Raw genomic sequence first — 14,113 nt, 5'->3', positions numbered from 1 at the left:
TTTGTACTGGCTATATAGAACAAAGAAAAAAACTGTTTGATGAGTGTGCAATAAATATTTACACAATGGATGTGAATTCCATATTTAAAAAGGTTATGGAGAATAATATAACCTTAGCAAAATATTTGAAGAGCACAATTTTTAAAACCACAGATTGAAAGTAATTAATTTATTTTTTCTTTTATTTTACTAACACTTTATTTTATCTCTTTTGTATTGTATGTTTTTTGTATTTCCTTGTATTTATGTTCCTTACCATACAAAAACCCTCTGAAAGTTTTTAGTAGTGTAATAAAGTTATTATTATTGAATTATTGGTACCTTTAAATTGAAAGTAAAATATTTATTTGTCAATCACCATTGATACAATTTGTCATGTGTTCATCAGGTCTTGCCAATCCAGAGGATGCATTTACAGTATTCTATGCCGAGAGACCAGTTTGGTGTAAGTAAAATATTTTAATGAAGTGTATTTGAAATGCATGCATTTTGTGTTTTTTACAAAAAAACGTTTTGTTATGTGTTAAATTTCTCAAGCTGAGACCATGCTTGATGTATGTGTTGTATAGTACACCCAATAGAGGCCATAGTTTTTCCCACAAAAATGTTGATGTTGCATATTTTTAAGTATTTTTCTATAACTTCATTTTGGACCAAATAAACATAAACATTGCTGCAGGAGAAATTTGAAATAAAAATCGGGAAACATAATTCAGGTTATGACTAAAGTTGACTTTAGCCAAAAGTAAAACGCGGTAATTGTGAAATGGAAAATTTGTGGAGAGATGTTTTCAGAATAGAATTTATTCTAAACTTATGGTTGGCAGGTAATCCTATACTGTCATTTTATATATTTATAGGGGTGAATGTAAAATGTACTGGTAATCCAGGACATGGTTCAAGATTTATTGAAAACACAGCTGCTGAGAAGTTGGTGAGTTTATATTGCTCATCAATATTTTCAAAGATTTTTCTCGCTATTATTAAATTGATTTTTGCATTATTATTATTATTATTATTAGGAACTGATTAGTCTCAAAGAGATTGAAGTGCACAATCAATTACCTTTTGCATAAACGTGGTAATGTGAGTGGTTATGGTCGATAAGAGTTATGATGGTTCAATGTGTGTGGGCTGGGGGTTATTAATATGCATGTTTTTTGCTTGGTACACATTTGCAAATCCCATCTCTGAGTCTGAGATAGTACATGTATATGAAGTGAATTAGTTAAAGTCATCATCTATAAAACTGTTTCACTTTAAATTTGTTTCAGCAAAAAGTTATTGACTCATTCCTTGCATTCAGAGAAGAACAGAAAAAAAGGTGTGTATATGCATGTGTTTTTAATTAGTCCCCGTTCGGACGTAGTCCGAAAATGGGGACTTATGGTTTGCCCTGTGTGCATCCGTGCGTCTGTGCGTCCGTGATCACCTGTATCTCAAACATGCATGGACTTATTAAGTTTAAACTTCACTCATACATCACATATTACATGGGACATATGCACATGCATTTTTTTCATGATCCCATTAACGATAGCCGAATAACCGCCATTTTAAGGCCGAAAATGCATCAAAATCGCACATTTTCACCATTCCGGACCCGGATCTCAGTTATGCATGGATGGATTTTGTTCAAATTTGGTACATACATTAAACATAACAGGACCTTGATGCACATCTTTTTTTGGGGGGGATCGAGTTTGAAATGGTTGACTGGTGGCCATTTTGTTTTAAAGAATTCAGTTCTGGATTCGTATCTGAGACATGCCTGGATTGATCGAGTTCAAACTTCACACACACATGGTACATTATGTCACAAATAGATATGTGCATTTGTTTCATGATCCGCTTAACAATAGCTGAATGATGGCCATTTTAAGGCCGAAAATGCATCAAAATCACGTATTTTCACAATTCCGGAACCGGATCTCAGTCATGCATGGATGGATTTTGTTCAGATTTAGTGCATATATTAAACATAATAGGACCTTGATGCACGTCATTTTTTTTTCCGGATCAAGTTCGAAATGGCCGACTGGCGGCCATTTTGTTTTAAAGAATTTAGTTTTCGATGGATATCTCGGACATGCCTGGACAGATCAAGACCACACTTCACACACATCATACAATGTGTTGTACATATGCAGGTGCATTTCGGATCAGACCACTGGAAGTGGTCTGAGACTCCGGTCATGATCTACTTTGAATGTATATGTCACTCAAATATGAACGGAACGGGGATGTGTCATTGACAATGACTTGTTTCATATTGTTTTGAGGGGAAATTGTGAGATATTGGTGAATGAAGTAATAAACTAAGCTTAACAATAAAATGTGTATGGTAAATTTAATACTTTGAATGTCTTTAAATGAAACTTAAAATATGTGCTCATTTGTGAGTGGTCAGTGCATGGGTAATATAATATTTGCAATAATTGATATTTGCAGTTAAATGTTGATCTGATTCAGAAGTTTCTTCAAAACAACTAAAAATTGCTATAATTTAATTTAGACTTGTTTGTCAAGAGATTGTGTTTTCAAAATCTTGCATCACTGTTGACAATTAATGTAGGGTTATATCACCAGATCAAAATGACCAGACTGCATGTACAATCTTGTTATGATTCACATGTGGCCAAGTCAGGCATAATTGAAATTTTCGTAAAAGGAAAATAAATTCAGAATGATAAGTTAATCATCAACTAATAACTGTGTTTTTTCCATATAGGCTTGAGAAAAATGTTGATCTTCGCCTTGGTGATGTAACAACTGTGAATCTAACCAAACTACAGGTAAGTTAGCTTGAATTGTGTCTCAAATTATACGGTGAAGTACTATGGTGTGGTAGAATCGCCAAACGTAATACAAAAATACAATGGCCAAAATAAAGTACTGTCACTGACCTTGTGGTTGGGTTCTTTACCCCAAAATAAACAATATAAATAATGTAGGTATATTGGTATTGATATATATAAGTAGCCTCTGTAGTTGACTCAGTTCCATGCACAGTGTTCGTTGTATCGCACGATTTAATGTCACGATGGTGGTTTGACAATCTCCTAGGAATTATGTCCCGATGACGGTTTGACAAATAAGTTGCAGCACGACTATGGAGACTCAGTGACGTCACCATGTAGGATACAATAGTTGAAGCACATGCAGTTGGCCATGGGGTTTCCAACCCAAAGTATCAGGAGCTACTAACAAACTTCTCAAGATGTTAACTGTGACAGGCAGCAGGGAGAAGTGATCCCATTGTTTTACACCATGTGACAAGTTACTAGTAATTTATTCAGGAAGGTTTCATTTTCGGATGGGTTAGTTACACCCATTACAGTGTCAAATACAGCGCAATTCTATGGTCAAAATAATTAAACTGTAAAAATATACACTCCAACATGTACAATTAAAGTTAAGCTACTGAGAAAGGACCCCGTGACAAATTGCTATGACTATTATCAGTAGCACATATGGAAATGCTATTATAATAATAATTTTATTGCAGTAACAAATTCATGTGATGTTTGCTTACTTTCTCTGAGTTAATTTGACTTGAACATGTAAAATTAAAACAACTCAGGCTTTTACTGAAAAATCTGGAAGTTTCAAACAAAATATTGAAAATAAATGCTTTTACATTAATTTTTTTTTCATTGCAGGGAGGCATTGCGCACAATGTGGTGCCTGTTGATTTCACTGCATCCTTTGATATTCGTCTTTCAATTGATGTTGATATGAAAGTAAGTACATATACCATGGTCTCCAATACATATACTGTAGTTTTAGCAATTGTACCATGTTGCAATAACTGCAGTTGGCATCAATAGATTGGGATATTCAAGGGTTGGAGACACGTAAGTAGAGATATCAGTAGGTTGGGACATCAGTAGGTTGAGATAGCCATGGTTGGGAGATCAGTAGGTTGGAATAGCCACGGTTGGGAGATCAATAGGTTGGGATAGCCACGGTTGGAAGATCAGTAGGTTGGGATAGCCACGGTTGGAAGATCAGTTGGTTGGGATAGCCAAGGTTGAAAGATCAGTAGGTTGGAATAGCCACGGTTGGGAGATCAGTAGGTTCTGATAGCCAAGGTTGGGAGATCAGTAGGTTGGGATAGCCACGGTTGGGAGATCAGTACGTTGTAAATGCCACGGTTGGGAGATCAGTAGGTTGGGATAGCCACAGTTGGAAGATCAGTAGGTTGGGATAGCCATGGTTGGGAGATCAGTAGGTTGGGATAGCCATGGTTAGAAGATCATTTAGGTTGAGATAGCCAAGGTTGGGAGATCAGTAGGTTGGGATAGCCAAGGTTGGGAGATCAGTAGGTTGGGATAGCCAAGGTTGGGAGATCAGTAGGTTGGGATAGCCAAAGTTGGGAGATCAGTAGGTTGGGATAGCCACGGTTGGGAGATCAGTAGGTTGGGATAGCCACGGTTGGGAGATCAGTACATTGGAATAGCCACGGTTGGGAGATCAGTCGGTTGGGATAGCCACGGTTGGGAGATCAGTAGGTTGGGATAGCCAAGGTTGGGAGTTCAGTAGGTTGGGATAGCCACGGTTGGGATAGCCACGGTTAGAAGATCAGTAGGTTGGGATAGCCAAAGTTGGGAGTTCAGTAGGTTGGGATAGCCACGGTTGGGAGATTAGTAGGTTGGGATAGCCATGGTTAGAAGATCAGTAGGTTGGGATAGCCAAGGTTGGGAAATCAGTAGGTTGGGATAGCCACAGTTGGGAGATCAGTAGGTTGGAATAGCCACGGTTGGGAGATCAGTAGGTTGGGATAGCCACGGTTTGGAGATCAGTAGGTTGGGATACCACGGTTGGGAGATCAGTAGGTTGGGATAGCCACAGTTGGGAGATCAGTAGGTTGGGATAGCCACGGTTGGGAGATCAGTAGGTTGGGATAGCCACGGTTGGGAGATCAGTAGGTTGGGATAGCCACGGTTGGGAGATCAGTAGGTTGGGATAGCCAAGGTTGGGAGATCAGTACGTTGTAATTGCCACGGTTGGGAGATCAGTATGTTGGGATAGCCACGGTTGGGAGATCAGTAGGTTGGGATAGCCATGGTTGGGAGATCACTAGGTTGGGATAGCCACGGTTGGGAGATCAGTAGGTTGGGATAGCCAAGGTTGGGAGATCAGTAGGTTGGGATAGCCATGGTTAGAAGATCAGTAGGTTGGGATAGCCAAGGTTGGGAGATCAGTAGGTTGGGATAGCCAAGGTTGGGAGATCAATAGGTTGGGATAGCCAAGGTTGGGAGATGAGTAGGTTGGGATAGCCAAGGTTGGGAGATCAGTAGGTTGGGATAGCCACGGTTGGGAGATCAGTAGGTTGGGATAGCCATGGTTGGGAGATCAGTACGTTGGAATAGCCACGGTTGGGAGATCAGTAGGTTGGGATAGCCACGGTTGGGAGATCAGTAGGTTGGGATAGCCACGGTTGGGAGATCAGTAGGTTGGGATAGCCACGGTTGGGAGATCAGTAGGTTGGGATAGCCAAGGTTGGGAGTTCAGTAGGTTGGGATAGCCACGGTTGGGAGATCAGTAGGTTGGGATAGCCACGGTTAGAAGATCAGTATGTTGGGATAGCCAAGGTTGGGAGTTCAGTAGGTTGGGATAGCCACGGTTGGGAGATCAGTAGGTTGGGATACCACGGTTGGGAGATCAGTAGGTTGGGATAGCCACAGTTGGGAGATCAGTAGGTTGGGATAGCCACGGTTGGGAGATCAGTAGGTTGGGATAGCCACGGTTGGGAGATCAGTAGGTTGGGATAGCCAAAGTTGGGAGTTCAGTAGGTTGGGATAGCCACGGTTGGGAGATCAGTAGGTTGGGATAGCCACGGTTAGAAGATCAGTAGGTTGGGATAGCCAAGGTTGGGATATCAGTAGGTTGGGATAGCCACAGTTGGGAGATCAGTAGGTTGGAATAGCCACGGTTGGGAGATCAGTAGGTTGGGATAGCCATAGTTTGGAGATCAGTAGGTTGGGATACCACGGTTGGGAGATCAGTAGGTTGGGATAGCCACAGTTGGGAGATCAGTAGGTTGGGATAGCCACGTTTGGGAGATCAGTAGGTTGGGATAGCCATGGTTGGGAGATCAGTAGGTTGGGATTGCCACGGTTGGGAGATCAGTAGGTTGGGATAGCCAAGGTTGGGAGATCAGTAGGTTGGGATAGCCACGGTTGGGAGATCAGTTGGTTGGGATAGCTACGGTTGGAAGATAAGTAGGTTAGGATAGCCAAGGTTGGGAGATCAGTAGGTTGGGATAATCAAGGTTGGGAGATCAGTAGGTTGGGATATCCACGGTTGGGAGATCAGTAGGTTGGGATAGCCACGGTTGGGAGATCAGTAGGTTGGAATAGCCACGTTTGGGAGATCAGTAGGTTGGGATAGCCAAGGTTGGGAGATCAGTAGGTTGGGATAGCCACGGTTGGGAGTTCAGTAGGTTAGGATAGCCAAGGTTGGGAGATCAGTAGGTTGGGATAGCCACGATTGGGAGATCAGTAAGTTGGGATAGCCATGGTTAGAAGATCAGTAGGTTGGGATAGCCACGGTTGGGAGATCAGTAGGTTGGGATAGCCACGGTTGGGAGATCAGTAGGTTGGGATACCACGGTTGGGAGATCAGTAGGTTGGGATAGCCACAGTTGGGAGATCAGTAGGTTGGGATAGCCACGGTTGGGAGATCAGTAGGTTGTGATAGCCAAGGTTGGGAGATCAGTAGGTTGGGATAGCCACGGTTTGGAGAGGTTGGGATAGCCAAGGTTGGGAGATCAGTAGGTTGGGATAGCCAAGGTTGGGAGATCAGTAGGTTGGGATAGCCACGGTTGGGAGATCAGTAGGTTGGGATAGCCACGGTTGGAAGATCAGTAGGTTGGGATAGCCAAGGTTGGGAGATCAGTAGATTGGGATAGCCACGGTTGGGAGATCAGTAGGTTGGGATAGCCACGGTTGGAAGATCAGTAGGTTGGGATAGCCAAGGTTGGAAGATCAGTAGGTTGGGATAACCAAGGTTGGGAGATCAGTAGGTTGGGATATCCACGGTTGGGAGATCAGTAGGTTGGGATAGCCACGGTTGGGAGATCAGTAGGTTGGGATAGCCACGGTTGGGAGATCAGTAGATTGGGATAGCCAAGGTTGGGAGATCAGTAGGTTGGGATAGCCACGGTTGGAAGATCAGTAGGTTGGGATAGCCAAGGTTGGGAGATCAATGGGTTGGGATAGCCAAGGTTGGGAGATCAATGGGTTGGGATAGCCAAGGTTGGGAGATCAATGGGTTGGGATAGCCAAGGTTGGGAGATCAATGGGTTGGGATAGCCAAGGTTGGGAGATCAGTAGGTTGGGATAGCCAAGGTTGGGAGATCAATGGGTTGGGATAGCCAAGGTTGGGAGATCAATGGGTTGGGATAGCCATGGTTGGGAGATCAGTAGGTTGGGATAGCCATGGTTGGGAGATCAGTAGGTTGGGATAGCCAAGGTTGGGATTGCTAAGTGTTCTGAAGTGAAATATTGCGCTGATCCCATTCATAATTCAATACTTTATTTTGTCTACAAATTTGAAAACTCTATGAGGCTGGTACAATTAGAGTTAATTGAAGGTGACTTTATTTTTTTCAGGAATTTGAGAAAAAAATTGCTAAATGGTGTAATGATGCAGGTGATGGTGTCTCTCATGAATTTGTACAGGTAAGTAATGCTTCATCCAATGTGTGTGAAGTTTAATACTTTTAAAGGCTTTTCATTTGGCTATCATGCTTCTTTAATATACCATAATACATTTTGTATTTGCTGTCTAATAAGACAGTGCCATATGGCAAAAACACAATCGTAGCATACATTCTATCCTATCGTATACAATACTTGATTAACTTATCTATAAAAAAAGAAATAACAGCAATAAACCACACAAATTCTATGTTTTTTTGGAATATTAATTATATTTAATTGATTGGTCAAATTATTTGATGTGAATAATTGGCACTTGTTTGTTTATCAATTGTTCCAACAGAGACATATGGATAGCACTACTACATCTATCAGTCCTAGTAACCCATGGTGGAATGCATTCAGTAATGCTTGTAAACAAATGTAAGTGTATTCCAATCCACTCTGTAAGGATACTTTAAGGTGTATTGAAATACAGACTAAATTTTCATGATAGTCTCAACAAACAACAAACCCAATTGGTGGTGGATGACACTAAAGCCCTGAATTCTCTGAATAATTGATCCACTTTTAATCTTATATTAATACTGGATATTAGTCTATCCTAAGATGTAGTTTGCCTGGTTCCAAAAGTACACTGTCGTCAACCATTTCTTGCATAGACATGCCTGGTTCTAAAAGTACACTGTCCTCAATAATTTCTTGCATAGTTATGCCTGGTCCCAAAAGTACTCTGTCCTCAACCATTTCTTGCATAGACATGCCTGGTCCCAAAAGTACACTGTTCTGAACCATTTCTTTCATAGACATGCCTGGTCCCAAAAGTATGCTGTTCTCAACCATATCTTGCATAGTTATGCCTGGTCCCAAAAGTACACTGTCCTCAACCATTTCTTGCATAGACATGCCTGGTCCCAAAAGTACGCTGTTCTCAACCATATCTTGCATAGTTATGCCTGGTCCCAAAAGTACACTGTCCTCAACCATTTCTTGCATAGATATGCCTGGTCCCAAAAGTACACTGTTCTCAACCATTTCTTGCATAGACATGCCTGGTCCCAAAAATACACTGTCCTCAACCATTTCTTGCATAGACATGCCTGGTCCCAAAAATACACTGTCCTCAACCATTTCTTGCATAGTTATGCCTGGTCCCAAAAGTACACTCTCTTCAACCATTTCTTGCATAGACATGCCTGGTCCCAAAAGTACTCTGTCCTCAACCATTTCTTGCATAGACATGCCTGGTCCCAAAAATACACTGTCCTCAACCATTTCTTGCATAGACATGCCTGGTCCCAAAAGTACTCTGTCCTCAACCATTTCTTGCATAGACATGCCTGATCCCAAAAGTACACTGTTCTCAACCATTTCTTGCATAGTTATGCCTGGTCCCAAAAGTACACTGTCCTCAACCATTTCTTGCATAGACATGCCTGGTCCCAAAAGTACACTGTTCTCAACCATTTCTTGCATAGACATGCATGGTCCCAAAAGTACACTCTCCTCAACCATTTCTTGCATAGACATGCCTGGTCCCAAAAGTAAACTGTCCTCAACCATTTTTGCATAGACATGCCTGGTCCCAAAAGTACTCTGTCCTCAACCATTTCTTGCATAGACATGCCTGGTCCCAAAAGTACACTCTCCTCAACCAATTATTGCATAGTTATGCCTGGTCCCAAAAGTACACTGTTCTCAATCATTTCTTGCATAGACATGCCTGTTCCCAAAAGTACACTGTTTTCAACCATTTCTTGCATAGACATGCCTGTTCCCAAAAGTACACTGTTTTCAACCATTTCTTGCATAGACATGCCTGTTCCCAAAAGTACACTGTTTTCAACCATTTCTTGCATAGACATGCCTGGTCCAAAAAGTACACTGTCCTCAACCATTTCTTGCATAGACATGCCTGGTCCCAAAAGTACACTGTTCTCAACCATTTCTTGCATAGACATGCCTGGTCCCAAAAGTACACTGTCCTCAACCATTTCTTGCATAGACATGCCTGGTCCCAAAAGTACACTCTCCTCAACCATTTCTTGCATAGACATGACTGGTCCCAAAAGTACACTCTCCTCAACCATTTCTTGCATAGACATGCCTGGTCCCAAAAGTACACTGTTCTCAACCATTTCTTGCATAGACATGCCTGGTCCCAAAAGTACACTGTTCTCAACCATTTCTTGCATAGACATGCCTGGTCCCAAAAGTACACTCTCCTCAACCATTTCTTGCATAGACATGCCTGGTCCCAAAAGTACACTCTCTTCAACCATTCCTTGCATAGATATGCCTGGTCCCAAAAGTACACTCTCCTCAACCATTTCTTGCATATACATGCCTGGTCCCAAAAGTACACTGTCCTCAACCATTTCTTGTATAGACATGCCTGGTCCCAAAAGTACACTCTCTTCAACCATTTCTTGTATAGACATGCCTGGTCCCAAAAGTACACTGTCCTCAACCATTTCTTGCATAGACATGCCTGGTCCCAAAAGTACACTGTCCTCAACCATTTCTTGCATAGACATGACTGGTCCCAAAAGTACACTCTCTTCAACCATTTCTTGTATAGACATGCCTGGTCCAAAAAGTACACTGTCCTCAACCATTTCTTGTATAGACATGACTGGTCCCAAAAGTACACTCTCTTCAACCATTTCTTGCATAGACATGCCTGGTCCCAAAAGTACACTGTTCTCAACCATTTCTTGCATAGATATGCCTAGTCCCAAAAGTACACTCTCCTCAACCATTTCTTGCATAGACATGCCTGGTCCCAAAAGTACACTCTCTTTAACCATTTCTTGTATAGACATGCCTGGTCCAAAAAGTACACTGTCCTCAACCATTTCTTGCATAGACATGCCTGGTCCCAAAAGTACACTGTTCTCAACCATTTCTTGCATAGACATGCCTGGTCCCAAAAGTACACTCTCTTCAACCATTTCTTGTATAGACATGCCTGGTCCAAAAAAGTACACTGTCCTCAACCATATCTTGCATAGACATGCCTGGTCCCAAAAGTACACTGTTCTCAACCATTTCTTGCATAGATATGCCTGGTCCAAAAAGTACACTGTCCTCAACCATTTCTTGTATAGACATGACTGGTCCCAAAAGTACACTCTCTTCAACCATTTCTTGTATAGACATGCTTGGTCCAAAAAGTACACTGTCCTCAACCATTTCTTGCATAGATATGCCTAGTCCCAATAGTACACTGTCCTCAACCATTACTTGTATAGACATGCCTGGTCCCAAAAGTACACTCTCTTCAACCATTTCTTGTATAGACATGCCTGGTCCCAAAAGTACACTGTCCTCAACCATTTCTTGCATAGACATGCTTGGTCCCAAAAGTACACTGTCCTCAACCATTTCTTGCATAGACATGACTGGTCCCAAAAGTACACTCTCTTCAACCATTTCTTGTATAGACATGCCTGGTCCAAAAAGTACACTGTCCTCAACCATTTCTTGTATAGACATGACTGGTCCCAAAAGTACACTCTCTTCAACCATTTCTTGCATAGACATGCCTGGTCCCAAAAGTACACTGTTCTCAACCATTTCTTGCATAGATATGCCTGGTCCAAAATGTACACTGTCCTCAACCATTTCTTGCATAGACATGCCTGGTCCCAAAAGTACACTCTCTTCAACCATTTCTTGTATAGACATGCCTGGTCCAAAAAGTACACTGTCCTCAACCATTTCTTGCCTAGACATGCCTGGTCCCAAAAGTACACTGTTCTCAACCATTTCTTGCATAGACATGCCTGGTCCCAAAAGTACACTGTCCTCAACCATTTCTTGCATAGACATGCCTGGTCCCAAAAGTACACTGTTCTCAACCATTTCTTGCATAGATATGCCTGGTCCAAAAAGTACACTGTCCTCAACCATTTCTTGCATAGACATGCCTGGTCCCAAAAGTACACTGTCCTCAACCATTTCTTGCATAGACATGCCTGGTCCCAAAAGTACACTGTTCTCAACCATTTCTTGCATAGACATGCCTGGTCCCAAAAGTACACTGTCCTCAACCATTTCTTGCATAGACATGCCTGGTCCCCAAAGTACACTCTCCTCAACCATTTCTTGCATAGACATGCCTGGTCCCAAAAGTACACTGTCCTGAACCATTTCTTGCATAGACATGCCTGGTCCCAAAAGTACACTGTCCTCAACCATTTCTTGCATAGACATGCCTGGTCCTAAAAGTACACTGTTCTCAACCATTTCTTGCATAGACATGCCTGGTCCCAAAAGTACACTGTCCTCAACCATTTCTTGCATAGACATGCCTGGTCCCAAAAGTACACTCTCCTCAACCATTTCTTGCATAGACATGCCTGGTCCCAAAAATACACTGTCCTGAACCATTTCTTGCATAGACATGCCTGGTCCCAAAAGTACACTGTCCTCAACCATTTCTTGCATAGACATGCCTGGTCCCAAAAGTACACTCTCCTCAACCATTTCTTGCATAGACATGCCTGGTCCAAAAAGTACACTGTCCTCAACCATTTCTTGCATAGACATGCCTGGTCCCAAAAGTACACTGTTCTCAACCATTTCTTGCATAGACATGCCTGGTCCCAAAAGTACACTGTCCTCAACCATTTCTTGCATAGACATGCCTGGTCCCAAAAGTACACTCTCCTCAACCATTTCTTGCATAGACATGCCTGGTCCCAAAAGTACACTGTCCTGAACCATTTCTTGCATAGACATGCCTGGTCCCAAAAGTACACTGTCCTCAACCATTTCTTGCATAGATATGCCTGGTCCCAAAAGTACACTGTCCTCAACCATTTCTTGCATAGACATGACTGGTCCCAAAAGTACACTCTCTTCAACCATTTTTTGTATAGACATGCCTGGTCCCAAAAGTACACTGTCCTCAACCATTTCTTGCATAGATATGCCTAGTCCCAAAAGTACACTCTCCTCAACCATTTCTTGCATAGTTATGCCTGGTCCCAAAAGTACACTGTTCTCAACCATTTCTTGCATAGACATGCCTGGTTCCAAAAGTAAACTGTCCTCAACCATTTCTTGCATAGACATGCCTGGTCCCAAAAGTACACTCTCCTCAACCATTTCTTGCATAGATATGCCTGGTCCCAAAAGTACACTGTCCTCAACCATTTCTTGCATAGACATGCCTGGTCCTAAAAGTACACTGTCCTCAACCATTTCTTGCATAGACATGCCTGGTCCCTGTCGCATACGACTTATTTACCACTTCCGTGTCACTGAGAATGTTCTAGAACCGTACTGTGTCTGGATGGAATATTCTATATTTTTTAGGAAATGGTTGAATAGGTAATAGAACACTGTAGGATGACATGCATGACAGCTAATAATGCTTGTTTGAACATGACCAATTCAGCCAATAAACATTGCAGTACTTTGTCTGATGTCACTGTTGTTATTTATAGGAACATGAAGATTGAAACGGAGGTGTTCCCAGCAGCCACTGACAGCCGTTTTTTACGAGCAGTAAGAGAAATAAGTCATATTTAGTTAAACACACTGATTCAAAATTAGCACTACATCAAATATGACCAGTGATATGTTCTGAATGTCAAGACTAAAAAAATCAAGCTTACTTTCTGTTCAAAGACTCCACAACCAACCTCACAAATATAATCAATGTACAAAGAATGGAACATACTATATTGAGATTGGTATATACTTTATATTTGTTTCCAGGTTGGTTACTCTGCTATTGGTTTTTCACCAATGAACAAGACACCAATTTTACTGCATGATCACAATGAATTCCTGAATGAAGAAATCTTTCTCAAAGGCATCACCATATATGAGAAGATCATACCGGCATTGGCCAATGTCCCAGCTATATGAAAATCATGTGATGATGTACTAGTGTGCTGATTGGCCAATGTTCCAGCTATATGAAAATAATGTGATGATGTACTAGTGTGCTGATTGGCCAATGTCCCAGCTATATGAAAATCATGTGATGATGTACTAGCATGATTATTGGCTAAATCAATGACATGTTCAACTGAAGAATAAAATACACATTTAAATTACACTGTAGCCTCACTATAACGAACTCTTTGGGAGACATACAATTAGTTTGTTATAGTGAAATGTTCACTATAATGAAGCACATAATACATTGGGTTTGTTGTGAGAGGGAGACACGCTATGTGTTCATTATATCAGGAAGTTCATTATAACGGTGTTCATTATACTGAGGTTACAGTGTACCTTCAAACTGATAATGACAATGAAAAGCAATGTACATTACATTATACAAATATAATCATTTCTAATATAGAGCTTCCATTGCAGTAATATGAAAACTCTTAATTATTTGTGAAAGACTACAGTAATTACATTCCAAATACATCTTCAAAAGATATATTTGTGTAATTGAATAAATGTTGTGCCACATTTTA

General features: G+C 41.3%; 1 protein-coding gene across 1 annotated transcript in view; it reads left to right on the top strand.

Moving 5' to 3' along the window:
- Nucleotides 1-14,113, top strand: part of LOC100377599 (aminoacylase-1-like) — a 22,178-nt gene extending 8,065 nt beyond the window's left edge. The window contains exons 7-15 of the mRNA XM_085497250.1: nt 389-445; nt 861-934; nt 1,275-1,324; nt 2,732-2,795; nt 3,663-3,743; nt 7,620-7,688; nt 8,011-8,090; nt 13,124-13,184; nt 13,398-14,113. Of these exons, the coding sequence (XP_085353376.1) occupies nt 389-445; nt 861-934; nt 1,275-1,324; nt 2,732-2,795; nt 3,663-3,743; nt 7,620-7,688; nt 8,011-8,090; nt 13,124-13,184; nt 13,398-13,550 (689 nt within the window). The 3' untranslated portion in view covers nt 13,551-14,113. The remainder of the gene's footprint in view (nt 1-388; nt 446-860; nt 935-1,274; nt 1,325-2,731; nt 2,796-3,662; nt 3,744-7,619; nt 7,689-8,010; nt 8,091-13,123; nt 13,185-13,397) is intronic.

This window comes from Saccoglossus kowalevskii, chromosome 3 (assembly GCF_978046115.1).
Source record: "Saccoglossus kowalevskii chromosome 3, keSacKowa6.1, whole genome shotgun sequence".
Lineage (NCBI taxonomy): Eukaryota > Metazoa > Hemichordata > Enteropneusta > Harrimaniidae > Saccoglossus > Saccoglossus kowalevskii.
The sequence above is the reverse complement of the archived record's forward strand: the minus strand, read 5'-3'. Positions and strand labels throughout refer to the sequence as shown.